This window comes from Salmo salar, chromosome 16 (assembly GCF_965601325.2).
Source record: "Salmo salar chromosome 16, fSalSal1, whole genome shotgun sequence".
Classification (NCBI taxonomy): Eukaryota; Metazoa; Chordata; class Actinopteri; order Salmoniformes; family Salmonidae; genus Salmo; species Salmo salar.
The window spans coordinates 60,162,501-60,188,946 of NC_138306.1; the positions used below are offsets into that span (position 1 = coordinate 60,162,501).

The 26,446-nt window shown below is 47.0% G+C and overlaps 1 protein-coding gene across 1 annotated transcript in view; it reads right to left on the reverse strand.

Annotated features, from left to right (window-relative positions):
• Positions 1–26,446, reverse strand: part of tubgcp5 (tubulin gamma complex component 5) — a 61,420-nt gene that overhangs the window by 19,995 nt on the left and 14,979 nt on the right. Inside the window, exons 6-18 of the mRNA XM_045697507.2 lie at positions 23,553–23,679; positions 21,477–21,594; positions 21,210–21,299; positions 15,864–15,957; positions 15,207–15,450; positions 14,176–14,378; positions 13,683–13,798; positions 12,224–12,489; positions 11,033–11,231; positions 5,215–5,403; positions 4,247–4,429; positions 3,308–3,392; positions 1–42 (exon numbers count right to left, since the gene is read on the reverse strand). The exon at positions 1–42 is cut by the window's left edge and continues 79 nt beyond it. Of these exons, the coding sequence (XP_045553463.1) occupies positions 1–42; positions 3,308–3,392; positions 4,247–4,429; positions 5,215–5,403; positions 11,033–11,231; positions 12,224–12,489; positions 13,683–13,798; positions 14,176–14,378; positions 15,207–15,450; positions 15,864–15,957; positions 21,210–21,299; positions 21,477–21,594; positions 23,553–23,679 (1,956 nt within the window). The remainder of the gene's footprint in view (positions 43–3,307; positions 3,393–4,246; positions 4,430–5,214; positions 5,404–11,032; positions 11,232–12,223; positions 12,490–13,682; positions 13,799–14,175; positions 14,379–15,206; positions 15,451–15,863; positions 15,958–21,209; positions 21,300–21,476; positions 21,595–23,552; positions 23,680–26,446) is intronic.

Genomic DNA, 26,446 nt, shown 5'->3' on the forward strand with positions numbered 1-26,446 from the left:
CTGGCACTCTGAGCTGACCACAATGTCAACAGGCCAGGGCACCTTCAGGACAACACAAACACACAACACAAACACAGAATGAATCCCAAACGGCACCTTCAGGACAACACAAACACAGAATGAATCCCAAACAGCACCTTCAGGACAACACAAACACAGAATGAATCCCAAACAGCACCTTCAGGACAACACAAACACAGAATGAATCCCAAACGGCACCTTCAGGACAACACAACACAAACATAGAATGAATCCCAAATGACACTCTGAACTGTTTAGTGCACTAAGTCCCATATTCCTGTGTTTTCTGATACCTACAAATGGTCAAATGAAACTTTGAACATAGGGCTTTGGACCAGGGACCATAAGTAGTGCACTATATAGGGAATAGGGTGGCGCTTGGGGAGGGACACTAGTCACATTTCATCTACTGCAGAGTAAGAGTATAGTGTGGCTGCTGATTCATCTGTCCCCTGACCTTTCACCCCCCTGGTCTGAAGATCCAGAAGCTTCTGTATACCGTCTCTGCTCTACACGTGGAGAACAGGCTGCTCTGACCAATGAATGGCGCTCCTTTTAAAATCAAGTCAAGTGTTTTTGAAAGAAAAGCAAAAAATAAATAAAATGGTCCATTTAAAATAACATCAGTTTGATCAGAAATACAGTGTAGACATTGTTCATGTTGTAAATTACTATTGTAGCTGGAAACGGCTGGTTTTTAGCAGCTCTGCACTGCTCAGCAAAGCGCTAGAAGTATGATCGCCCTTCTGCTGAGGGCGTGTCGCCATAAACGCTGCACGGGCCAATGGAGACATCAGATTGACCATGCGACCAGATGCACAACACACTTCCTCTCTCCTGCCAATTTGTGCACATTCATTGTTTCATAACTTCATTGTGTGAATTGTTTGTGTTTGATTGTAAGTGTATATATCAATTCCCCCATTACATATATCACAAGTACAACATTTACCCTTTATTCCTATAAGAAAAAATCTACAATAGTAATTTATGATAATGCATTCAATATTATTAGTCTTCCTGTTATCATTGTCAATAGCGGACATATTGTTTGCAGAGTGTACAACCTATGAGAAACAAGTTCTGGTTAATATCATTCCATTTACGAGTTTTAGTCAATTTAGTCATTGTCTTTAGTTTGGAGCGTTCCTGTCAATGTTGAGTAAAAGACGCGCACGCGTAGAAGAGTAGTCCTACAGGCTACCTGAAGGACAGGTTGGCAAATCAATCTGATAGTATTTCTGATTGGCTTAACGCACCACCAATGACCCCGTGGAGCTTCTCAAAGTAAAGTGTTCACCTTAAAACATCAAGCAAACATAGTCTGTTTTCACATCCACTGAGAATTACAATAGTTCCTCAAATGTATTTGTAAAATCATTCCAGTACTCGCTCTTTCCCGATAAAAAGGGGAAACATGTTCTGCTCCGATCCAGTGGAAAACATCATATAAATAAACCTACCTTCTTATCGATCCTCGACCTGGACTGAAATAGGTTTCAGTCCTCAGTAGGTTCAGGGGCTCCACAAAACAACTTGAGCTGATATTCTATAAAGACGAGCAGGAGATTTTGTGGTGCCGGTAGTCGGGTGACCTCCTGCCCAAGTCAACCACTGCTTCTCACCTCCTTAATCAAATAGTCTCCAGCTGTGTCTGTCCCAGAGCTCACTGGAGCAGGAAACTCTCAGGGCCCAGAATATTTTATATCATGTTGCAGGTTCGATAGCACAAGCTTCAGGTTTGACCTATTAGTTAATAGTAGATGCAATGTTTCCAGTTTGTTGCAGACAGGCCATGTGTAGCCAATGTGATTTATAGGATATTTATTTTAAAATAAAATCAGGCTATTTTCTACCTGCAGGCTGCAATGTTTTAACTTGTTGGCAGTTTTTACATGGTTCAAATAACATTTTATTTGTCACATGCCCCAAATACTACAGGTGTAGTACACCTTACAGTGAAATGCTGAATACAACAGGTGTAGTAGACCTCACAGTGAAATGCTGAATACAACAGGTGTAGTAGACCTCACAGTGAAATGCTGAATACAACAGGTGTAGTAGACCTCACAGTGAAATGCTGAATACTACAGGTGTAGTAGACCTCACAGTGAAATGCTGAATACTACAGGTGTAGACAGACCTCACAGTGAAATGCTGAATACTACAGGTGTAGACAGACCTCACAGTGAAATGCTGAATACAACAGGTGTAGTAGACCTCACAGTGAAATGCTGAATACAACAGGTGTAGTAGACCTCACAGTGAAATGCTGAATACTACAGGTGTAGTAGACCTCACAGTGAAATGCTGAATACTACAGGTGTAGACAGACCTCACAGTGAAATGCTGAATACTACAGGTGTAGACAGACCTCACAGTGAAATGCTGAATACAACAGGTGTAGTAGACCTCACAGTGAAATGCTGAATACAACAGGTGTAGTAGACCTCACAGTGAAATGCTGAATACAACAGGTGTAGTAGACCTCACAGTGAAATGCTGAATACAACAGGTGTAGTAGACCTCACAGTGAAATGCTTACATTACAAGCCTTTAACCAACAATGCAGTTTAAAGAAAATACCCCCCCAAAAACAATGTGAGAAACGCGAAGGGAAGGAGACCACAGAAACGCGAAGGGAAGGAGACCACAGAAACGCGAAGGGAAGGAGACCACAGAAACGCGAAGGGAAGGAGACCACAGAAACGCGAAGGGAAGGAGACCACAGAAACGCGAAGGGAAGGAGACCACAGAAACGCGAAGGGAAGGAGACCACAGAAACGCGAAGGGAAGGAGACCACAGAAACGCGAAGGGAAGGAGACCACAGAAACGCGAAGGGAAGGAGACCACAGAAACGCGAAGGGAAGGAGACCACAGAAACGCGAAGGGAAGGAGACCACAGAAACGCGAAGGGAAGGAGACCACAGAAACGCGAAGGGAAGGAGACCACAGAAACGCGAAGGGAAGGAGACCACAGAAACGCGAAGGGAAGGAGACCACAGAAACGCGAAGGGAAGGAGACCACAGAAACGCGAAGGGAAGGAGACCACAGAAACGCGAAGGGAAGGAGACCACAGAAACACGAAGGGAAGGAGACCACAGAAACGCGAAGGGAAGGAGACCACAGAAACGTGTGTTTAAAGTAGAGGTAAAGAAACTCAGAACATGATCCGCACATGCGAAGAAGCTTCGGGACCTTTAATCCGGCGAAAAAATGGTCAGGGAAAAGTCGGATCTGCAGCCAACCTGTTATCATGTGGATAAGGTTGGTAGGTGACTCACCTTGTAACTGAGGGTCAAACCGTCCAGATTATTAACAGGCTGTTTCTTTCTGACTGGGTCTATCGTCTCCAGGAAGATGGACAACCTGGAAAACATACATTTTGTCATTTACTTTATTGTGACAATAAATTCAATGCCATCAAAATGGATAAAACATCACAACTATTAGCCTACCGCTATTGTTGATATTACATCCTGTATGATTAGTTAGCCTATCAACTCACTGAAATCTCTCAAAACCATAACAAACCCTAACCAATGAGAGCCCAGTCAGTGTGGGGTGTAACCAATGAGAGCCCAGTCAGTGTGGGGTGTAACCAATGAGAGCCCAGTCAGTGTGGGGTGTAACCAATGAGAGCCCAGTCAGTGTGGGGTGTAACCAACGAGAGCCCAGTCAGTGTGGGGTGTAACCAACGAGAGCCCAGTCAGTGTGGCTGTGTAACCAATGAGAGCCCAGTCAGTGTGGCTGTGTAACCAATGAGAGCCCAGTCAGTGTGGCTGTGTAACCAATGAGAGCCCAGTCAGTGTGGCTGTGTAACCAATGAGAGCCCAGTCAGTGTGGCTGTGTAACCAACGAGAGCCCAGTCAGTGTGGCTGTGTAACCAACCCGAGCCCAGTCAGTGTGGCTGTGTAACCAACGAGAGCCCAGTCAGTGTGGCTGTGTAACCAACGAGAGCCCAGTCAGTGTGGGGTGTAACCAACGAGAGCCCAGTCAGTGTGGGGTGTAACCAACGAGAGCCCAGTCAGTGTGGCTGTGTAACCAACGAGAGCCCAGTCAGTGTGAGGTGTAACCAATGAGAGCCCAGTCAGTGTGGCTGTGTAACCAACGAGAGCCCAGTCAGTGTGGCTGTGTAACCAACGAGAGCCCAGTCAGTGTGGAGTGTAACTAATGAGAGGCCAGTCAGTGTGGAGTGTAACCAACGAGAGCCCAGTCAGTACCTGCTGCTGTCCTCTGGGCACCGCTGTCCCACAGCTTCCTGCAGCTGAACGTTGAGGAACGCCAGCTGCTGCCAGCTCTCCTTCTCCAAGACCTTATCAAAGATGGCTGTATAGAAGTCATACATGGTGTCTCCTGCCTCCAACAGGAAGTAGTTCCTCATGGCCTGGAGGTACTCCAGCAGTCTAGGGGTTAAAGGTTAGGGTTAGTATAGGGCCTATAACAGCTGTAGAAGTCTGGGGGTTAAAGGTTAGGGTTAGTATAGGGCCTATAACAGCTGTAGAAGTCATACTGGAGGTACTCCAGCAGTCTGGGGGTTAAAGGTTAGGGTTAGTATAGGGCCAGGGACACCTGTGCTAGTCAGTCCTACAGTACTGGGACTATTAATGAGTCCCAAATGATACGATATTCCCTATATAGTGCACTACTCCAGGAAGAGGGTTGGGCAGCGCTGATATAGGAAACAGTTATCAACAGTAGTGCACTATATAGGAAATAGTGTGTCATTTGGGATGAAGCCTATACCCACTCAATGATACTGTACCTGGAATGTTTCAATGAACGAGGTCAATGACCTTAATTGATCAATGAAGTACAAGGGAATAATGAACACATGCAGGGGGACACCTGGTCCTGGAGGACCAGAGACATGAGATAGACAGACACCTGGAGGACCAGAGACACCTGGAGGACCAGAGACACCTGGAGGACCAGAGACACCTGGAGGACCAGAGACACCTGGAGGACCAGAGACATGAGATAGAGACACCTGGTCCTGGAGGACCAGAGACACCTGGAGGACCAGAGACACCTGGAGGACCAGAGACATGAGATAGAGACACCTGGTCCTGGAGGACCAGAGACACCTGGAGGACCAGAGACACCTGGAGGACCAGAGACATGAGATAGAGACACCTGGAGGACCAGAGACATGAGATAAAGTAACGACAGACAGACGTAGTAACTTCACCTGTAGTCTTTCTTCAGGGTGGTCATGAGGTTGCCACAGCACTCGATGTACCTCTTCTGGATGTGTGGGTAGAGGCAGGAGCGCAGCGTCAGCTCAAAGGTCTGACACGTCACCGACTCTGACGAGCGGTCCACGATCACGTCACCGCCTGAGAACCTCTCGTGGAAGTCACTCTGCTCCAGGTACAGCCTGGAGAGGGGGATGGGAATTAGGAGTTACCAGAGTCTTTCCGTCAGTTACTCTTTCTGGAGGGACCAACCAGAGCTGGGGTTACTCTTTCTGGAGGGACCAACCAGAGCTGGGGTTAGGATTACTCTTTCTGGAGGGACCAACCAGAGCTGGGGTTACTCTTTCTGGAGGGACCAACCAGAGCTGGGGTTAGGGTTACTCTTTCTGGAGGGACCAACCAGAGCTGGGGTTAGGGTTACTCTTTCTGGAGGGACCAACCAGAGCTGGGGTTAGAGTTACTCTTTCTGGAGGGACCAACCAGAGCTGGGGTTAGAGTTACTCTTTCTGGAGGGACCAACCAGAGCTGGGGTTAGGGTTACTCTTTCTGGAGGGACCAACCAGAGCTGGGGTTAGAGTTACTCTTTCTGGAGGAACCAACCAGAACTGGGGTTAGGATTACTCTTTCTGGAGGGACCAACCAGAGTTGGGGTTAGGGTTACTCTTTCTGGAGGGACCAACCAGAGCTGGGGTTAGAGTTACTCTTTCTGGAGGGACCAACCAGAGCTGGGGTTAGGGTTACTCTTTCTGGAGGGACCAACCAGAGCTGGGGTTAGGGTTACTCTTTCTGGAGGGACCAACCAGAGCTGGGGTTAGGGTTACTCTTTCTGGAGGGACCAACCAGAGCTGGGGTTAGGGTTACTCTTTCTGGAGGGACCAACCAGAGCTGGGGTTAGGATTACTCTTTCTGGAGGGACCAACCAGAGCTGGGGTTAGGGTTACTCTTTCTGGAGGGACCAACCAGAGCTGGGGTTAGAGTTACTCTTTCTGGAGGGACCAACCAGAGCTGGGGTTAGGGTTACTCTTTCTGGAGGGACCAACCAGAGCTGGGGTTAGAGTTACTCTTTCTGGAGGGACCAACCAGAGCTGGGGTTAGAGTTACTCTTTCTGGAGGGACCAACCAGAGCTGGGGTTAGGGTTACTCTTTCTGGAGGGACCAACCAGAGCTGGGGTTAGGGTTACTCTTTCTGGAGGGACCAACCAGAGCTGGGGTTAGGGTTACTCTTTCTGGAGGGACCAACCAGAGCTGGGGTTAGGGTTACTCTTTCTGAAGGGACCAACCAGAGCTGGGGTTAGAGTTACTCTTTCTGGAGGGACCAACCAGAGCTGGGGTTAGAGTTACTCTTCCTGGAGGGACCAACCAGAGCTGGGGTTAGGGTTACTTTTTCTGGAGGGACCAACCAGAGCTGGGGTTAGGGTTACTCTTTCTGGAGGGACCAACCAGAGCTGGGGTTAGGATTACTCTTTCTGGAGGGACCAACCAGAGCTGGGGTTAGCGTTACTCTTTCTGGAGGGACCAACCAGAGCTGGGGTTAGGGTTACTCTTTCTGGAGGGACCAACCAGAGCTGGGGTTAGAGTTACTCTTTCTGGAGGGACCAACCAGAGCTGGGGTTAGGGTTACTGTTTCTGGAGGGACCAACCAGAGCTGGGGTTAGGGTTACTCTTTCTGGAGGGACCAACCAGAGCTGGGGTTAGGATTACTCTTTCTGGAGGGACCAACCAGAGCTGGGGTTAGCGTTACTCTTTCTGGAGGGACCAACCAGAGCTGGGGTAAGGATTACTCTTTCTGGAGGGACCAACCAGAGCTGGGGTTAGGGTTACTCTTTCTGGAGGGACCAACCAGAGCTGGGGTTACTCTTTCTGGAGGGACCAACCAGAGCTGGGGTTAGGGTTACTCTTTCTGGAGGAACCAACCAGAGCTGGGGTTAGGGTTACTCTTTCTGGAGGGACCAACCAGAGCTGGGGTTAGGGTTACTCTTTCTGGAGGGACCAACCAGAGCTGGGGTTACTCTTTCTGGAGGGACCAACCAGAGCTGGGGTTAGGGTTACTCTTTCTGGAGGGACCAACCAGAGCTGGGGTTAGGGTTACTCTTTCTGGAGGGACCAACCAGAGCTGGGATTAGAGTTACTCTTTCTGGAGGGACCAACCAGAGCTGGGGTTAGGGTTACTCTTTCTGGAGGGACCAACCAGAGCTGGGGTTACTCTTTCTGGAGGGACCAACCAGAGCTGGGGTTAGGGTTACTCTTTCTGGAGGAACCAACCAGAGCTGGGGTTAGGGTTACTCTTTCTGGAGGGACCAACCAGAGCTGGGGTTAGGGTTACTCTTTCTGGAGGGACCAACCAGAGCTGGGGTTAGGGTTACTCTTTCTGGAGGGACCAACCAGAGCTGGGGTTAGAGTTACTCTTTCTGGAGGGACCAACCAGAGCTGGGGTTAGGGTTACTCTTTCTGGAGGGACCAACCAGAGCTGGGGTTAGGGTTACTCTTTCTGGAGGGACCAAACAAGATAAAACTTAACATAATCAAGATATTCTAATTCAATGATAGTTTTTCCACTAATTGGTCTTTGGAATAATTTTTATTTATTTATTTTTATTTCACCTTTATTTAACCCAGGTAGGCCAGTTGAGAACAAGTTCTCATTTACAACTGCGACCTGGCCAAGATAAAGCAAAGCAGTGCGACACAAATAACAGAGTTACACATAAACAAACGTACAGTCAATAATACAATAGAAAACAAAGATTTTTCTATTTATGTACAGTGTGTGCAAATGTAGAGGAGTAGGGAGGTAGGCAATAAATAGGCCATAGAGGCGAAATAATTACAATTTAGCAAATTAACACCGGAGTGATAGATGTGCAGATGATGATATGCAACTAGAAATACTGGTGTCCAAAAGAGCAGAAAAGTAAATAAAAACAATATGGGGATGAGGTAGGTAGATTGGATGGGCTATTTACAGATGTGCTGTGTACAGCTGCAGCGATTCTTTTCAATTCGTTCCAGTCATTGGCAGCAGAGAACTGGAAGGAAAGACGGCCAAAGGAGGTGTTGGCTTTGGGGATGACCAGTGAGATATACCTGCTGGAGCGCATGCTACAGGTGGGTGCTGCTATGGTGACCAGTGCGCTGAGATAAGGCGGGGCTTTACCTAGCAGAGACTTGTAGATGACCTGGAGCCAGTGGGTTTGGCGACGAGTATGAAGCGAGGGCCAGCCAACGAGAGCGTACAGGTCGCAGTGGTGGGTAGTATATGGGGCTTTGGTGACAAAACGGATGGCACTGTGATAGACTGCATCCAGTTTGTTGAGTAGAGTGTTGGAGGCTATTTTGTAAATGACATTGCCGAAGTCAAGGATCGGTAGGATAGTCAGTTTTACGAGGATATGTTTGGCGGCATGAGTGAAGAATGCTTTGTTGCGAAATAGGAAGCCGATTCTAGTTTTAATTTTGGATTGGAGATGCTTAATGTGAGTCTGGAAGGAGAGTTTACAGTCTAACCAGACACCTAGGTAGTTGTAGTTGTCCACATATTGTAGGTCAGAACCGTCCAGAGTAGTGATGCTAGTCGGGCGGGCAGGTGCGGGCAGCGATCGGTTGAAGAGCATGCATTTAGTTTTACTTGTATTTAAGAGCAGTTGGAGGCCATGGAAGGAGAGTTTGGTATTGAAGCTTGTCTGGACGTTAGTTAACATAGTGTCCAAAGAAGGGCCAGAAGTATACAGAATGGTGTCGTCTGCGTAGAGCTGGATCAGAGAATCACCAGCAGCAAGATCGACATCATTGATGTATACAGAGAAGAGAGTCGTCCTGAGAATTGAACCCTGTGGCACCCCCATAGAGACTACCAGAGATCCGGACAACAGGCCCTCCGATTTGACACACTGAACTCTATCTGAGAAGTAGTTGGTGAACCAGGCGAGGCAGTCATTTGAGAAACCATGGCTGTTGAGTCTGCCGATAAGAATACGGTGATTGACAGAGTCGAAAGACTTGGCCAGGTCAATGAAGATGGCTGCACAGTACTGTCTCTTATCGATGGCGGTTATGATATCGTTTAGGACCTTGAGCGTGGCTGAGGTGCACCCGTGACCAGCTCGGAAACCAGATTTCATAGTGGAGAAGGTACGGTGGGATTCGAAATGGTCGGTAATTTGTTTGTTAACTTGGATTTCAAAGATCTTAGAAAGGCAGGGTAGGATTGATATAGGTCTATAACAGTTTGGGTCTAGAGTGTCTCCCCCTTTGAAGAGGGGGATGACTGAGGCAGCTTTCCAATCTTTAGGGATCTCAGACGATACGAAAGAGAGGTTGAGAATAGGCTAGTAATAGGGGTTGCAACAATTTCGGCAGATAATTCTAGAAAGAGAGGGTCCAGATTGTCTAGCCCAGCTGATTTTGCAATTCTTTCAGAACATCAGCTGTCTGGATTTGGGTGAAGGAGAAGCAGGGGGGGGGGGGGTTGGGCAACTTGCTGCAGGGGGTGCTGAGATGTTGGCCAGGGTAGGGGTAGCCAGGTGTTGTTTGGGCACAGACCTGGATAGTGTGACAGAACTATGCATGCTCTCTCTGCAGTAGATTGCAACTCCGCCCCCTTTGGCTGTTCTATCTTGTCGGAAAATGTTATAGTTAGGGATGGATATTTCAGGATTTATGGTGGCCTTCCTAAGCCAGGATTCAGACACGGCAAGAACATCAGGGTTGGCGGAGTGTGCTAAAGCAGTGAATAAAACAAACTTAGGGAGGAGGCTTCTAATGTTAACATGCATGAAACCAAGGCTTTTATGGTTACAGAAGTCAACAAATGAGAGCGCCTGGGGAGTGGGAGTGGTGCAGGGGGCTGCAGGTCCTGGGTTAACCTCTACATCACCAGAGGAACAGAGGAGGAGTAGGATAATGTTACGGCTAAAGGCTAAAATAACTGGTCGTCTGGTGCGTTTGGAACGGAGAGTAAAAGGAGCAGATTTCTGGGTGCGGAAGAATAGATTCAAGGCATAATGTACAGACAAGGGTATGGTAGGATGTGAATACAGTGGAGGTAAACCTCGGCATTGAGTGACGATGAGAGAGGTTTTGTCTCTAGATGCACCATTTAAACCAGGTGAGGTCACCGCATGAGTGGGGGGTGGAACATAAGGGCTAGCTAAAGCATATTGACCAGGGCTGGAGGCTCTACAGTGAAATACGACAAAAATTACTAACCAAAACAGAAATAGACAAGGCATATTGACTTTTGGGAGAGGCGTGTGTAGCCGAGTGATCATAGGGTCCAATGAGTACTTAGGCGAGCTGGAGGCACGGCGATTCAGACAGCTAGCAGGCCGGGGCTAGCAGCAGGCTAACAGATGGGCCTCGGGGGGACGTCGCAACGGGAGAGTCTGTTGAAACTCCCTCGGACAGTTAAGTCAGCAGATCAGTCGTGATGGATCAGCGGGTCTCCGTGTCGGCAGCAAAGAGTCCAGGCCAATTGGCAGAAGAGGTATTGAAGCCCAGGAATTATCTTATGGAATTCTTTGGCTAGCCGGGAGATGGGCCTAGTTCAAGGCTAACTACTAGCTAGTTAGCTGGCTAGCTTCTAAAAATACCAGATCCGTACCACATTGGGTGAGGCGGGTTGCAGGAGAGTATATTCAGTCCTTAGATGGAAAATGAGATAAAAAAAAAAAAAAAGAATATAAATGTATACAAAATATATATGAAGAAAAACGATATATACACAAGGGACGGGACAAGACAATCAAAACAGACCCCCACTGCTACGCCATCTTGGATTTTTTGTTGTTGTCTCTACCACTCTCCTCCACTCACCTGGCGAAGTTAATGGCCAGTAGAGGGTCGTGTATGTCGTCCATCTGTAGATGCTGAGCTACAATCGACTGCATCTTGATCAGGCTCTGCTTAGTGGCCTGTTGCTCGGTGACCGTATCCGTGGGGGAGTCGTCCCGGCAACGGAGGCGGGACTGAACAGACTCCAGGAAAAGAGTGTACAAGCTCTTCCTTTCTGCATCTAAAACATACAGAGAACATTAGGAACTCAAGCAGTAAGCGGGTGTTTTGTACCATATGGCCATACTTTGCTAGATTATAGCTCAAGGCTCAGGGATGAGATAGGAATACCATCGTATGGTTCCATAATACTGTATATTCTGAAAAACAGTTTGCTGTCGGTAGTTGAGCAAATAAACAGACATAAGCAGTAGTCAAACTCCCCTGTCTCCCATCTCAAACACATCTCTCTGTACCACACTCTGCACTGGAAACACTAGCCTGGTGACCAATTACAGACCGGCTACACACCAGCGAAAGATTAAGTACCAAACAGCTATAGACGAGCTACAGAAAAGCTACAGACCAGCTAAAGATGAACTACAGACCAGCAACAGACCAACTAAAGATGAACTACAGACCAGCAACAGACCAGCAACAGACCAACTACAGACCAGCAACAGAACAGCTAAAGATGAACTACAGACCAGCTACAGACCAACTGAAGACCAGCAACAGAACAGCTAAAGATGACCTGACCTCTCGTGGAGCCATCGGTCTGCTCAGCCTCTACAGACCAACACTGACCTCTCGTGGAGCCATCGGTCTGCTCAGCCTCTACAGACCAACACTGACCTCTCGTGGAGCCATCGGTCTGCTCAGCCTCTACAAACCAACACTGACCTCTCGTGGAGCCATCGGTCTGCTCAGCCTCTACAAACCAACACTGACCTCTCGTGGAGCCATCGGTCTGCTCAGCCTCTACAGACCAACACTGACCTCTCGTGGAGCCATCGGTCTGCTCAGCCTCTACAGACCAACACTGACCTCTCGTGGAGCCATCGGTCTGCTCAGCCTCTACAAACCAACACTGACCTCTCGTGGAGCCATCGGTCTGCTCAGCCTGTACAGACCAACACTGACCTCTCATGGAGCCATCAGGCTGCTCAGCTACAGACCAACACTGACCTCTCGTGGAGCCATCAGTCTGCTCAGCTACAGACCAACACTGACCTCTCGTGGAGCCATCAGTCTGCTCAGCCTCTTTACAGTCCAGGTTCTTGAGGAGCTGCATGCTCTTCCCAGCCATGATGATCTGTTTGAGGACCGGCTTGAGGAAGGAGACCATGGTGAGCTGAGACCTCGATGCCTGCTCCCCTCCGCTGCTCCCGCTGGCCGCGTCACTCAGCTTCTCCTCGCTCTCCACCGTCTCTGAGATACTGTACAAGGTGTAGGTGGCGTACCAAAAATCTCTGTGATTCACTGGTACGTCCTTGTTCCTGGGTTGGGAGATAGAGATAAGGTAGGGGGTCAGGACCATCGATTTATATACACACTAGATGACTAATACAGGGGGCGCTGTGTTGAAGCCAACACGCCTCCATCTTGGAACCACCCCCCCCCCCCCCCACTTTATGAATGTCTACATTCATTTATACCATGTTTATTCTATTACAGACACCTTAATGCATACTGTACATTATACTATGTGAGTTTTTATATATAAATCGTGCATATCATTAAAAAAAACACATTGAATAGTTGGCTGTTTAATTCAGAATTTGGAATGGCCTGACATATCCTTGTATGTAGCAATGTCACATGGACGTTTTAATTTAGAAAAAGCCTTTTCAGTGTTAAAATAGGTCTATTTCTATATTATTCCCAAGGATCAGCTAACAAACATATAATACCTCTCTAAAATGGCACCCTATTCCCTGTAGTGCACACTATTCCCTATGGGTTCTGGTCTAAAGTAGTGCACTATTCCCTATGGGGCCCTGGTCTAAAGTAGTGCACTACATAGGGAATAGGGCTCTGGTCTAAAGTAGTGCACTAAATAGGGAATAGGGCTCTGGTCTATAGTAGTGCACTATATAGGTTATAGGGCTCTGGTCTAAAGTAGTGACTATATAGGGAATAGGGCTCTGGTCTATAGTAGTGCACTATATAGGGAATAGGGCTCTGGTCTATAGTAGTGCACTATATAGGGAATAGGGCTCTGGTCTATAGTAGTGCACTATATAGGGAATAGGGCTCTGGTCTAAAGTAGTGTACTATATAGGGAATAGGGCTCTGGTCTATAGTAGTGCACTATATAGGGAATAGGGCTCTGGTCTAAAGTAGTGCACTATATAGGGAATAGGGCTCTGGTCTATAGTAGTGCACTATATAGGGAATAGGGCTCTGGTCTAAAGTAGTGTACTATATAGGGAATAGGGCTCTGGTCTATAGTAGTGCACTATATAGGGAATAGGGCTCTGGTCTAAAGTAGTGCACTATATAGGGAATAGGGCTCTGGTCTAAAGTAGTGCACTATATAGGGTATAGTGTGAAGACAGATGACACCCAACACGGTCAGGCCATGTGACGAGAGCCTTCGTCAACGGTCCATGTACCCTGAGATGTTCCCTGAGGGACGCCAGGCCTAGGTACGCTCACGACGCGACCAGAAGCTCAGCTTGTTCCATACCTCTGAATGATGAACTCTTTAGCGGGGTCAAACAGGTGACCATGAACGATCCATTCATCCACGATCTCCAGGTACGGCCGGACTGTCTCCGTCCACAGAGAGAATAACAGAGCCACCTAGGTCAGAGGTCAGAGGAGTTAAGACAGTTACACCTGGCGGTTTGGAGTCCATTAACCCCCCCTCACAGACACGCACAAAACCGAGACACACTCACAGACACGGTTCGGAGTCCATTAACCCTCCCTCACAGACACGGTTCGGAGTCCATTAACCCTCCCTCACAGACACGGTTCGGAGTCCATTAACCCTCCCTCACAGACACGGTTCGGAGTCCATTAACCCTCCCTCACAGACACACTCACAGATACGCACAAAACCAGTCACACTCACAGACACGGAGTCCATTAACCCTCCCTCACAGACACGGACAAAACCAGAAACGCTCACAGACACGGCCACACTCACAGACACACATGTAAACACAAACACTCACGGCCTGTTGGGATGCCTCTCCCACGCTGTCGTACTCTATGATGGCCTTGTAGAGTGTGTTGAGCAGGTGTGACGCCCGCACCACGTTAGGGGTCTCAGGGGGAACCTCTGCCACGCCCGTACAGAACACCTTGTGGAGCACCTTGATCTGGGCCAGGTGAGGGCTCAGTCTGTCCAGCACCCCTGCCAGGGTCACCGTCTCATCTAGAGGTTATAACAGGGTCACCGTCTCATCTAGAGGTTATAACAGGGTCACCGTCTCATCTAGAGGTTATAACAGGGTCACCGTTCTCATCTACAGAGGTTATAACAGGGTCACCGTCTCATCTACAGAGGTTATAACAGGGTCACCGTCTCATCTACAGAGGTTATAACAGGGTCACCGTCTCATCTACAGAGGTTATAACAGGGTCACCGTCTCATCTACAGAGGTTATAACAGGGTCACCGTCTCATCTACAGAGGTTATAACAGGGTCACCGTCTCATCTACAGAGGTTATAACAGGGTCACCGTCTCATCTACAGAGGTTATAACAGGGTCACCGTCTCATCTACAGAGGTTATAACAGGGTCACCGTCTCATCTACAGAGGTTATAACAGGGTCACCGTCTCATCTACAGAGGTTATAACAGGGTCACCGTCTCATCTACAGAGGTTATAACAGGGTCACCGTCTCATCTACAGAGGTTATAACAGGGTCACCGTCTCATCTACAGAGGTTATAACAGGGTCACCGTCTCATCTACAGAGGTTATAACAGGGTCACCGTCTCATCGAGAGGTTAAAACAGGGTCACCGTCTCATCGAGAGGTTAAAACAGGGTCACCGTCTCATCGAGAGGTTAAAACAGGGTCACCGTCTCATCGAGAGGTTATAACGGGGTCACCGTCTCATCGAGAGGTTATAACAGGTTATAACAGTGTCACCTCCGACCACGACATGGAAGTTAACAGAATTTTGCAACTCTAATAACATCAGACAAAAGCCACAGGATAAACGAATCAACAATTAACGATGAAAGGTAAACCTGCCTTTCCCTATGAGGTCTCGCTCTATGGTGGTGAGCTCCTGTTTGAAGGAGGTGAAGTATTTGTAGAGGGCCCAGACAAAAGCCTGGTAAGTCCTGAAGGGAGGCTCGGTGCCCTGCTTAGAGGAGTACGAGCCTGGAGGGCAGGGCTCAGTGTCATACCCCGTTACCTCGTCTATAAACCTCTGCAGCCTGAACACTGCCTGGCCATAGACTGCTATGTGCTCCAACAGCGACCGCAGGCAGTTCTAGCAGGGAGAGAGACAGGAGAGAGAGAGGAGAAAAAGGAGAGAGAGGAGAAAAAGAAGAGAGGAGAGAGACAGGAGAGAGAGAGGAGAAAAAGGAGAGAGAGGAGAAAAAGGAGAGAGAGGAGAAAAAGAAAAAGAGAGGGACAGAGAGAAGAGAGAGACAGGAGAGAGGAGAATGAGGAGAGAGAGGAGAGATACACGAGAAAGAGGAGAGAGGAGAAAAAGAAGAGAGGAGAAAGAGGAGAGAGGAGAAAAAGAGAGAGGAGAGAGGAGAATGACACGAGAAAGAGAGAGGAGAAAGAGAAAAAGAGAGGGACAGAGAGAGATGGGGTTAGACAGGGAACTCCAATGTTAGAGACCAATTTGTTCCAGATTGTTAATATAAACATGTAATGATTAGACTGTAATCTTACGTTAGTCAGGTGAGTGACCACCACATCATTCCTGACCACCACTTTCCCATCCTGATGCTGGAATATAAAGTGTTTCTTCACCCCAGAGAGCAGCCTGGGGACAAACAATCATGGATTAAAGCCCCTAAAAGAGACTTTTCCGGAAGATTTGCATACATTTTTAAATCAGTAGCTCTGACCGTAGCGCTGAGGAGCCAAAACGGGAGTACTGTGTCATATCTGTGCAGCACGTCATTGGCTTCCTCTTTCTCCGCTGTGTGTGCATCTTGCCTACTGTCACTCAAAATGGCGAGGGGCTGAAGCTCATTGGCTGGAACTCGGGGGGCTGGCGTACGAGGGGGAAAGTGGCACTGCACAGCTTCCAAAAAACAGTCACTTTCAAACTAAGGATTTGGTGGCTAATTGAGGTAAAACCGTAATTCTGCTCATAGATTACGCATGTGTGAACTACACATTGAAACATCCAGCCCAAAGCACGAGGTTTAAAAAATAAATAAAATACTTAAGTAGAAGCCAAAGTTCTGGAGCCAGGGCTCTGAAGTGCGACCATTTTCCTCGCATTTGAGACTAAAAATTAGATGTGTGCAAACTGTGAGTGAAGTGCTGAGCGATGAATTTTTAGAAGCACACAGGCATTGAAGTCTAATTTACCTGGCAGTCCACTGAAGTGTGACACTCGTTGCGTTTCCTGGTTATTTACATAGTATTGTACGGATAACTGATCCAAAAGGGGCTTTGACTTCTCAAACATGGCAGAAAGCTAACACAAGACGATACCCCATCATCACCTTATTAATTCAGCCACTTACTTAGCAACTTAAAACTAAAAAGGGTCGTGTTAACACGTTCTGCGTTTTTCCAAGCAGGAAAATAAAGATAAAACACATAACAAATATCTTGCTGTGTTTAGTAAACCCAGATCTAAAAAGCTTCTTAAGTGTAATTTCTGTTCGGCATCAGACTCATATTGTTCTTCAGTAGCACTTCTAGACTTGGAGGAGAATTCAGGACAGGCATTCGATCAGCAGACAGCTCTGACTGATGTCTAGCTGCAGTTCAAGGAATTATTATTATTATTATTATTTTTTTACTTAGGCTCCTTGTAAAAAAAAAATGTCAAATGTTCTCTATGTCCCATGGCAAAATGTGTAGAATTGCAGGAAATTAGTGTCTAATTTAAAATGGGGGGCATTGGCCACGCCCACTACTACCCCTCCCACTAACTTTGACACCATTAGGGATCGGTGTTCTTTCCCCCCCACTATAGAGGCCATTCACCAGCCCCCACTATAGAGGCCATACACCAGCCCCCGCTATAGAGGCCATACACCAGCCCCCGCTATACAGGCCATACACCAGCCCCCGCTATAGAGGCCATACACCAGCCCCCACTATAGAGGCCATACACCAGCCCCCGCTATAGAGGCCATTCACCAGCCCCCACTATAGAGGCCATTCACCAGCCCCCGCTATACAGGCCATTCACCAGCCCCCGCTATAGAGGCCATACACCAGCCCCCGCTATAGAGGCCATACACCAGCCCCCGCTATAGAGGCCATTCACCAGTCCCCGCTATAGAGGCCATTCACCAGCCCCCGCTATAGAGGCCATTCACCAGCCCCCGCTATAGAGGACATACACCAGCCCCCGCTATAGAGGCCATTCACCAGACCCCATTATAGAGGCCATTCACCAGACCCCACTATAGAGGCCATACACCAGCCCCCACTATAGAGGCCATACACCAGCCCCCGCTATAGAGGCCATTCACCAGCCCCCACTATAGAGGCCATTCACCAGCCCCCGCTATAGAGGCCATACACCAGCCCCCGCTATAGAGGCCATTCACCAGACCCCATTATAGAGGCCATTCACCAGACCCCACTATAGAGGCCATTCACCAGACCCCACTATAGAGGCCATTCACCAGCCCATTTGTTTTTTCCTGCTCATATAGTCCAGAAGGAAAATATGCTCTCCAGTATAAAGGCTGAAGGAGTCCACAGCTCACTGTCTCAGAAGGTTACCATGGTAAAGACTGTCCTGAGTCATGCCTGCTAGCGTCAGCATGGAAATAGGACCACGACGACAACAAAAGGTCTCGGTGGAATTACACAACCGGCCAGCATGGAAATGTAACAGTCGCTACTAAGACAACCATCCCATCTAACCACAGTATCTACCCAGATCAACCATCCCATCTAACCAGTGTCTCCCCAGATCAACCATCCCATCTTACCACAGTGTCTCCCCAGATCAACCATCCCATCTTACCACAGTGTCTCCCCAGATCAACCATCCCATCTTACCACAGTGTCTACCCAGATCAACCATCCCATCTTACCACAGTGTCTCCCCGGATCAACCATCCCATCTAACCACAGTATCTACCCAGATCAACCATCCCATCTTACCACAGTATCTACCCAGATCAACCATCCCATCTTACCACAGTGTCTCCCCGGATCAACCATCCCATCTTACCACAGTGTCTCCCCAGATCAACCATCCCATCTAACCACAGTATCTACCCAGATCAACCATCCCATCTTACCACAGTGTCTACCCAGATCAACCATCCCATCTTACCACAGTGTCTCCCCAGATCAACCATCCCATCTAACCAGTGTCTCCCCAGATCAACCATCCCATCTAACCACAGTGTCTACCCAGATCAACCATCCCATCTAACCACAGTGTCTCCCCAGATCAACCATCCCATCTAACCACAGTGTCTACCCAGATCAACCATCCCATCTAACCACAGTGTCTACCCGGACAAACCATCCCATCTAACCAGTGTCTACCCGGATCAACCATCCCATCTAACCAGTGTCTACCCGGATCAACCATCCCATCTTACCACAGTGTCTACCCAAATCAACCATCCCATCTTACCACAGTGTCTCCCCAGATCAACCATCCCATCTTACCACAGTGTCTCCCCAGATCAACCATCCCATCTAACCAGTGTCTACCCGGATCAACCATCCCATCTTACCACAGTGTCTACCCAAATCAACCATCCCATCTTACCACAGTGTCTACCCAGATCAACCATCCCATCTTACCACAGTGTCTCTCGGATCAACCATCCCATCTAACCACAGTGTCTACCCAGATCAACCATCCCATCTTACCACAGTGTCTACCTAGATCAGCCATCCCATCTAACCACAGTGTCTCTCAGATCAACCATCCCATCTAACCACAGTGTCTCCCGGATCAACCATCCCATCTAACCACAGTGTCTCCCGGATCAACCATCCCATCTTACCACAGTGTCTCCCCAGATCAACCATCCCATCTAACCACAGTGTCTACCCAGATCAACCATCCCATCTAACCACAGTGTCTACCCAGATCAACCATCCCATCTAACCACAGTGTCTCTCAGATCAACCATCCCATCTAACCACAGGATCAACCATCCCATCTAACCACAGGATCAACCATCCCATCTTACCACAGTGTCTACCCAGATCAACCATCCCATCTAACCACAGTGTCTACCCAGATCAACCATCCCATCTTACCACAGTGTCTCCCCAGATCAACCATCCCATCTTACCACAGTGTCTCCCCAGATCAACCATCCCATCTAACCACAGTGTCTACCCAGATCAACCATCCCATCTAACCACAGTGTCTCCCCAGATCAACCATCCCATCTAACCACAGTGTCTACCCAGATCAACCATCCCATCTAACCACAGTGTCTACCCAGATCAACCATCCCATCTAACCACAGTGTCTACCCGGACAAACCATCCCATCTAACCAGTGTCTACCCGGATCAACCATCCCATCTAACCAGTGTCTACCCGGATCAACCATCCCATCTTACCACAGTGTCTACCCAAATCAACCATCCCATCTTACCACAGTGTCTCCCCAGATCAACCATCCCATCTTACCACAGTGTCTCCCCAGATCAACCATCCCATCTAACCAGTGTCTACCCGGATCAACCATCCCATCTTACCACAGTGTCTACCCAAATCAACCATCCCATCTTACCACAGTGTCTACCCAGATCAACCATCCCATCTTACCACAGTGTCTCTCGGATCAACCATCCCATCTAACCACAGTGTCTACCCAGATCAACCATCCCATCTTACCACAGTGTCTACCTAGATCAACCATCCCATCTAACCACAGTGTCTCTCAGATCAACCATCCCATCTAACCACAGTGTCTCCCGGATCAACCATCCCATCTAACCACAGTGTCTCCCGGATCAACCATCCCATCTTATCACAGTGTCTCCCCAGATCAACCATCCCATCTAACCACAGTGTCTACCCAGATCAACCATCCCATCTAACCACAGTGTCTACCCAGATCAACCATCCCATCTAACCACAGTGTCTCTCAGATCAACCATCCCATCTAACCACAGGATCAACCATCCCATCTTACCACAGTGTCTACCCAGATCAACCATCCCATCTAACCAGTGTCTACCCGGATCAACCATCCCATCTAACCACAGGATCAACCATCCCATCTTACCACATTGTCTACCCAGATCAACCATCCCATCTAACCACAGTGTCTACCCAGATCAACCATCCCATCTTACCACAGTGTCTCCCGGATCAACCATCCCATCTAACCACAGGATCAACCATCCCATCTTACCACAGGATCAACCATCCCATCTTACCACAGGATCAACCATCCCATCTAACCACAAGATCAACCATCCCATCTAACCACAGTGTCTACCCGGACCAACCATCCCATCTTACCACAGTGTCTACCCGGACCAACCATCCCATCTAACCACACTGTCTACCCGGACCAACCATCCCATCTTACCACAGTGTCTACCCGGACCAACCATCCCATCTTACCACAGTGTCTCCCGGATCAACCATCCCATCTAACCACAGGATCAACCATCCCATCTTACCACAGGATCAACCATCCCATCTAACCACAAGATCAACCATCCCATCTAACCACAGTGTCTACCCGGACCAACCATCCCATCTTACCACAGTGTCTACCCGGACCAACCATCCCATCTAACCACACTGTCTACCCGGACCAACCATCCCATCTTACCACAGTGTCTACCCGGACCAACCATCCCATCTTACCACAGTGTCTCCCGGATCAACCATCCCATCTAACCACAGGATCAACCATCCCATCTTACCACAGTGTCTACCCGGACCAACCATCCCATCTTACCACAGTGTCTACCCGGACCAACCATCCCATCTTACCACAGTGTCTACCCGGACCAACCATCCCATCTAACCGCAGTGTCTACCCGGACCAACCATCCCATCTTACCACAGTGTCTACCCGGACCAACCATCCCATCTTACCACAGTGTCTCTCGGATCACTTGGGTTTCCGTGACAAAGGCTTTCTCTTCAGGCAGATACAATGGGTCAGTGTTGTACAGGTGTTGGTCCCTGTGGAGAAAAACCAACACAATAAGCATTTCAATTATAATATTTTCCCAAATATCAACACAGATAACCAGGTCTACCCAGAGCCCTTTGGGCCAGGTCAAAAGTAGTGTACTATATAGGGAATAGTGTTCTATTTGGGACTCGACCCAGGTTGCATTGTGGGTTCAGGGGTCATACCAGACGTTGAGCAGGTTGGAGTGTAGATGGAGGCTGTGAGGGAAGCGGGGAGTGTGGCCCTGCCAGTACGGAGTAACCACATGTTGCTCTAACCAGGTTCTGGCATCAGGCTCCCCCACTGTAATCACAACACAATAAACCCACTGTAACCACAAGACAATAAACCCACTGTAACCACAAGACAATAAACCCACTGTAACCACAAGACAATAAACCCACTGTAACCACAAGACAATAAACCCACTGTAACCACAACACAATAAACCCACTGTAACCACAATAAACCCACTGTAATCACAATAAACCCACTGTAACCACAATAAACCCACTGTAACCACAATAAACCCACTGTAACCACAATAAACCCACTGTAACCACAATAAACCCACTGTAATCACAATAAACCCACTGTAATCACAATAAACCCACTGTAACCACAATAAACCCACTGTAATCACAATAAACCCACTGTAACCACAATAAACCCACTGTAACCACAATAAACCCACTGTAACCACAATAAACCCACTGTAATCACAATAAACCCACTGTAACCACAATAAACCCACTGTAATCACAATAAACCCACTGTAACCACAATAAACCCACTGTAACCACAATAAACCCACTGTAACCACAATAAACCCACTGTAACCACAATAAACCCACTGTAACCACAATAAAGCCACTGTAATCACAATAAACCCACAACACAATAAACCCACTGTAACCACAATAAACCCACTGTAACCACAATAAACCCACTGTAATCACAATAAACCCACTGTAATCACAATAAACCCACTGTAATCACAATAAACCCACTGTAATCACAATAAACCCACTGTAATCACAATAAACCCACTGTAATCACAATAAACCCACTGTAACCACAATAAACCCACTGTAACCACAATAAACCCACTGTAACCACAATAAACTCACTGTAACCACAATAAACCCACTGTAATCACAATAGACCCACTGTAACCACAATAAACCCACTGTAATCACAATAAACCCACTGTAACCACAATAAACCCACTGTAACCACAATAAACCCACTGTAACCACAATAAACCCACTGTAACCACAATAAAGCCACTGTAATCACAATAAACCCACTGTAACCACAATAAACCCACGAACACAATAAACCCACTGTAACCACAATAAACCCACTGTAACCACAATAAACCCACTGTAATCACAATAAACCCACTGTAATCACAATAAACCCACTGTAATCACAATAAACCCACTGTAATCACAATAAACCCACTGTAATCACAATAAACCCACTGTAACCACAATAAACCCACTGTAACCACAATAAACCCACTGTAACCACAATAAACCCACTGTAACCACAATAGACCCACTGTAATCACAATAGACCCACTGTAATCACAATAAACCCACTGTAATCACAATAGACCCACTGTAATCACAATAAACCCACTGTAATCACAATAAACCCACTGTAATCACAATAAACCCACTGTAATCACAATAAACCCACTGTAATCACAATAAACCCACTGTAACCACAATAAACCCACTGTAACCACAATAAACCCACTGTAATCACAATAAACCCACTGTAACCACAATAAACCCACTGTAACCACAATAAACCCACTGTAACCACAATAAACCCACTGTAATCACAATAAACCCACTGTAATCACAATAAACCCACAACACAATAAACCCACTGTAATCACAATAAACCCACTGTAATCACAATAAACCCACAACACAATAAACCCACTGTAACCACAATAAACCCACTGTAATCACAATAAACCCACTGTAATCACAATAAACCCACTGTAACCACAATAAACCCACTGTAACCACAATAAACCCACTGTAACCAAACATGATATTTTGCATCATGAAATGAAATGTCTTTGAGGATTTGTGTGAAATATTTGACGTCGTATTTTGCGTCCCCAATGACACCCTAATTCCCTACATAGTGCACTACTTTTGACCAGAGCCTTATAGGTGCACGATACAGGGAATCGGGTGCCATTTGGACTTCAGGTATTGAGAGGATATGATCTGTACCTGCCCAGGTAACAGGGACAGTCTTCTCCTGGTCCTCCTGAGGGGTACGGTCCACCTGTATCCCAGAATCCTCTCTGCTGAGCGGCTGCTGACTGTCCTCGTCCTCGCTCTCCTCCTCAGACCACTCCTAGATAGAGAGATGTTTAACAGACCTCTCCTAGATAGAGAGATGTTTAACAGACCACTCCTAGATAGAGAGATGTTTAACAGACCACTCCTAGATAGAGAGATGTTTAACAGACCACTCCTAGATAGAGAGATGTTTAACAGACCACTCCTATGGTAGAGAGATGTTTAACAGACCACTCCTAGATAGAGAGATGTTTAACAGACCGCTCCTAGATAGAGAGATGTTTAACAGACCACTCCTAGGTAGAGAGATGTTTAACAGACCACTCCTAGGTAGAGAGATGTTTAACAGACCACTCCTAGGTAGAGAGATGTTTAACAGACCACTCCTAGGTAGAGAGATGTTTAACAGACCACTCCTAGGTAGAGAGATGTTTAACAGACCACTCCTAGATAGAGAGATGTTTAACAGACCTCTCCTAGATAGAGAGATGTTTAACAGACCTCTCCTATGGTAGAGATGTTTAACAGACCTCTCCTATGGTAGAGATGTTTAACAGACCTCTCCTATGGTAGAGATGTTTAACAGACCTCTCCTATGGTAGAGATGTTTAACAGACCTCTCCTATGGTAGAGATGTTTAACAGACCTCTCCTATGGTAGAGATGTTTAACAGACCTCTCCTATGGTAGAGATGTTTAACAGACCTCTCCTATGGTAGAGATGTTTAACAGACCTCTCCTAGATAGAGAGATGTTTAACAGACCTCTCCAAGATAGAGAGATGTTTAACAGACCTCTCCTAGATAAACATCTCTCTAACAGACCTCTCCTAGATAGAGAGATGTTTAACAGACCACTCCTAGGTAGAGAGATGTTTAACAGACCACTCCTAGGTAGAGAGATGTTTAACAGACCACTCCTAGGTAGAGAGATGTTTAACAGACCACTCCTAGGTAGAGAGATGTTTAACAGACCACTCCTAGATAGAGAGATGTTTAACAGACCTCTCCTAGATAGAGAGATGTTTAACAGACCTCTCCTATGGTAGAGATGTTTAACAGACCTCTCCTATGGTAGAGATGTTTAACAGACCTCTCCTATGGTAGAGATGTTTAACAGACCTCTCCTATGGTAGAGATGTTTAACAGACCTCTCCTATGGTAGAGATGTTTAACAGACCTCTCCTATGGTAGAGATGTTTAACAGACCTCTCCTATGGTAGAGATGTTTAACAGACCTCTCCTATGGTAGAGATGTTTAACAGACCTCTCCTAGATAGAGAGATGTTTAACAGACCTCTCCTAGATAAACATCTCTCTAACAGACCTCTCCTAGATAGAGAGATGTTTAACAGACCACTCCTAGGTAGAGAGATGTTTAACAGACCACTCCTATGGTAGAGATGTTTAACAGACCTCTCCTAGGTAGAGAGATGTTTAACAGACCTCTCCTAGGTAGAGAGATGTTTAACAGACCTCTCCTAGGTAGAGAGATGTTTAACAGACCTCTCCTAGATAGAGATGTTTAACAGACCTCTCCTAGATAGAGAGATGTTTAACAGACCTCTCCTAGATAGAGAGATGTTTAACAGACCTCTCCTATGGTAGAGAGATGTTTAACAGACCTCTCCTATGGTAGAGAGATGTTTAACAGACCTCTCCTATGGTAGAGAGATGTTTAACAGACCTCTCCTAGATAGAGAGATGTTTAACAGACCTCTCCTAGATAGAGAGATGTTTAACAGACCTCTCCTAGATAGAGAGATGTTTAACAGACCTCTCCTAGATAGAGAGATGTTTAACAGACCTCCCCTAGATAGAGAGATGTTTAACAGACCTCTCCTAGATAGAGAGATGTTTAACAGACCTCTCCTAGATAGAGAGATGTTTAACAGACCTCTCCTACGGTAGAGATGTTTAACAGACCTCTCCTACGGTAGAGAGATGTTTAACAGACCTCTCCTACGGTAGAGAGATGTTTAACAGACCACTCCTAGATAGAGAGATGTTTAACAGACCATCTCCTAGATAGAGAGATGTTTAACAGACCACTCCTAGATAGAGAGATGTTTAACAGACCTCTCCTATGGTAGAGAGATGTTTAACAGACCACTCCTAGATAGAGAGATGTTTAACAGACCACTCCTAGGTAGAGAGATGTTTAACAGACCACTCCTAGGTAGAGAGATGTTTAACAGACCTCTCCTAGATAAACATCTCTCTAACAGACCTCTCCTAGATAGAGAGATGTTTAACAGACCTCTCCTATGGTAGAGATGTTTAACAGACCACTCCTATGGTAGAGATGTTTAACAGACCACTCCTATGGTAGAGAGATGTTTAACAGACCTCTCCTATGGTAGAGATGTTTAACAGACCTCTCCTAGGTAGAGAGATGTTTAACAGACCTCTCCTAGATAGAGAGATGTTTAACAGACCTCTCCTATGGTAGAGATGTTTAACAGACCTCTCCTAGATAGAGAGATGTTTAACAGACCTCTCCTAGATAGAGAGATGTTTAACAGACCTCTCCTAGATAGAGAGATGTTTAACAGACCTCTCCTAGATAGAGAGATGTTTAACAGACCTCTCCTAGATAGAGAGATGTTTAACAGACCTCTCCTATGGTAGAGATGTTTAACAGACCTCTCTTATGGTAGAGAGATGTTTAACAGACCTCTCCTATGGTAGAGAGATGTTTAACAGACCTCTCCTATGGTAGAGAGATGTTTAACAGACCTCTCCTATGGTAGAGAGATGTTTAACAGACCTCTCCTATGGTAGAGATGTTTAACAGACCTCTCCTACGGTAGAGAGATGTTTA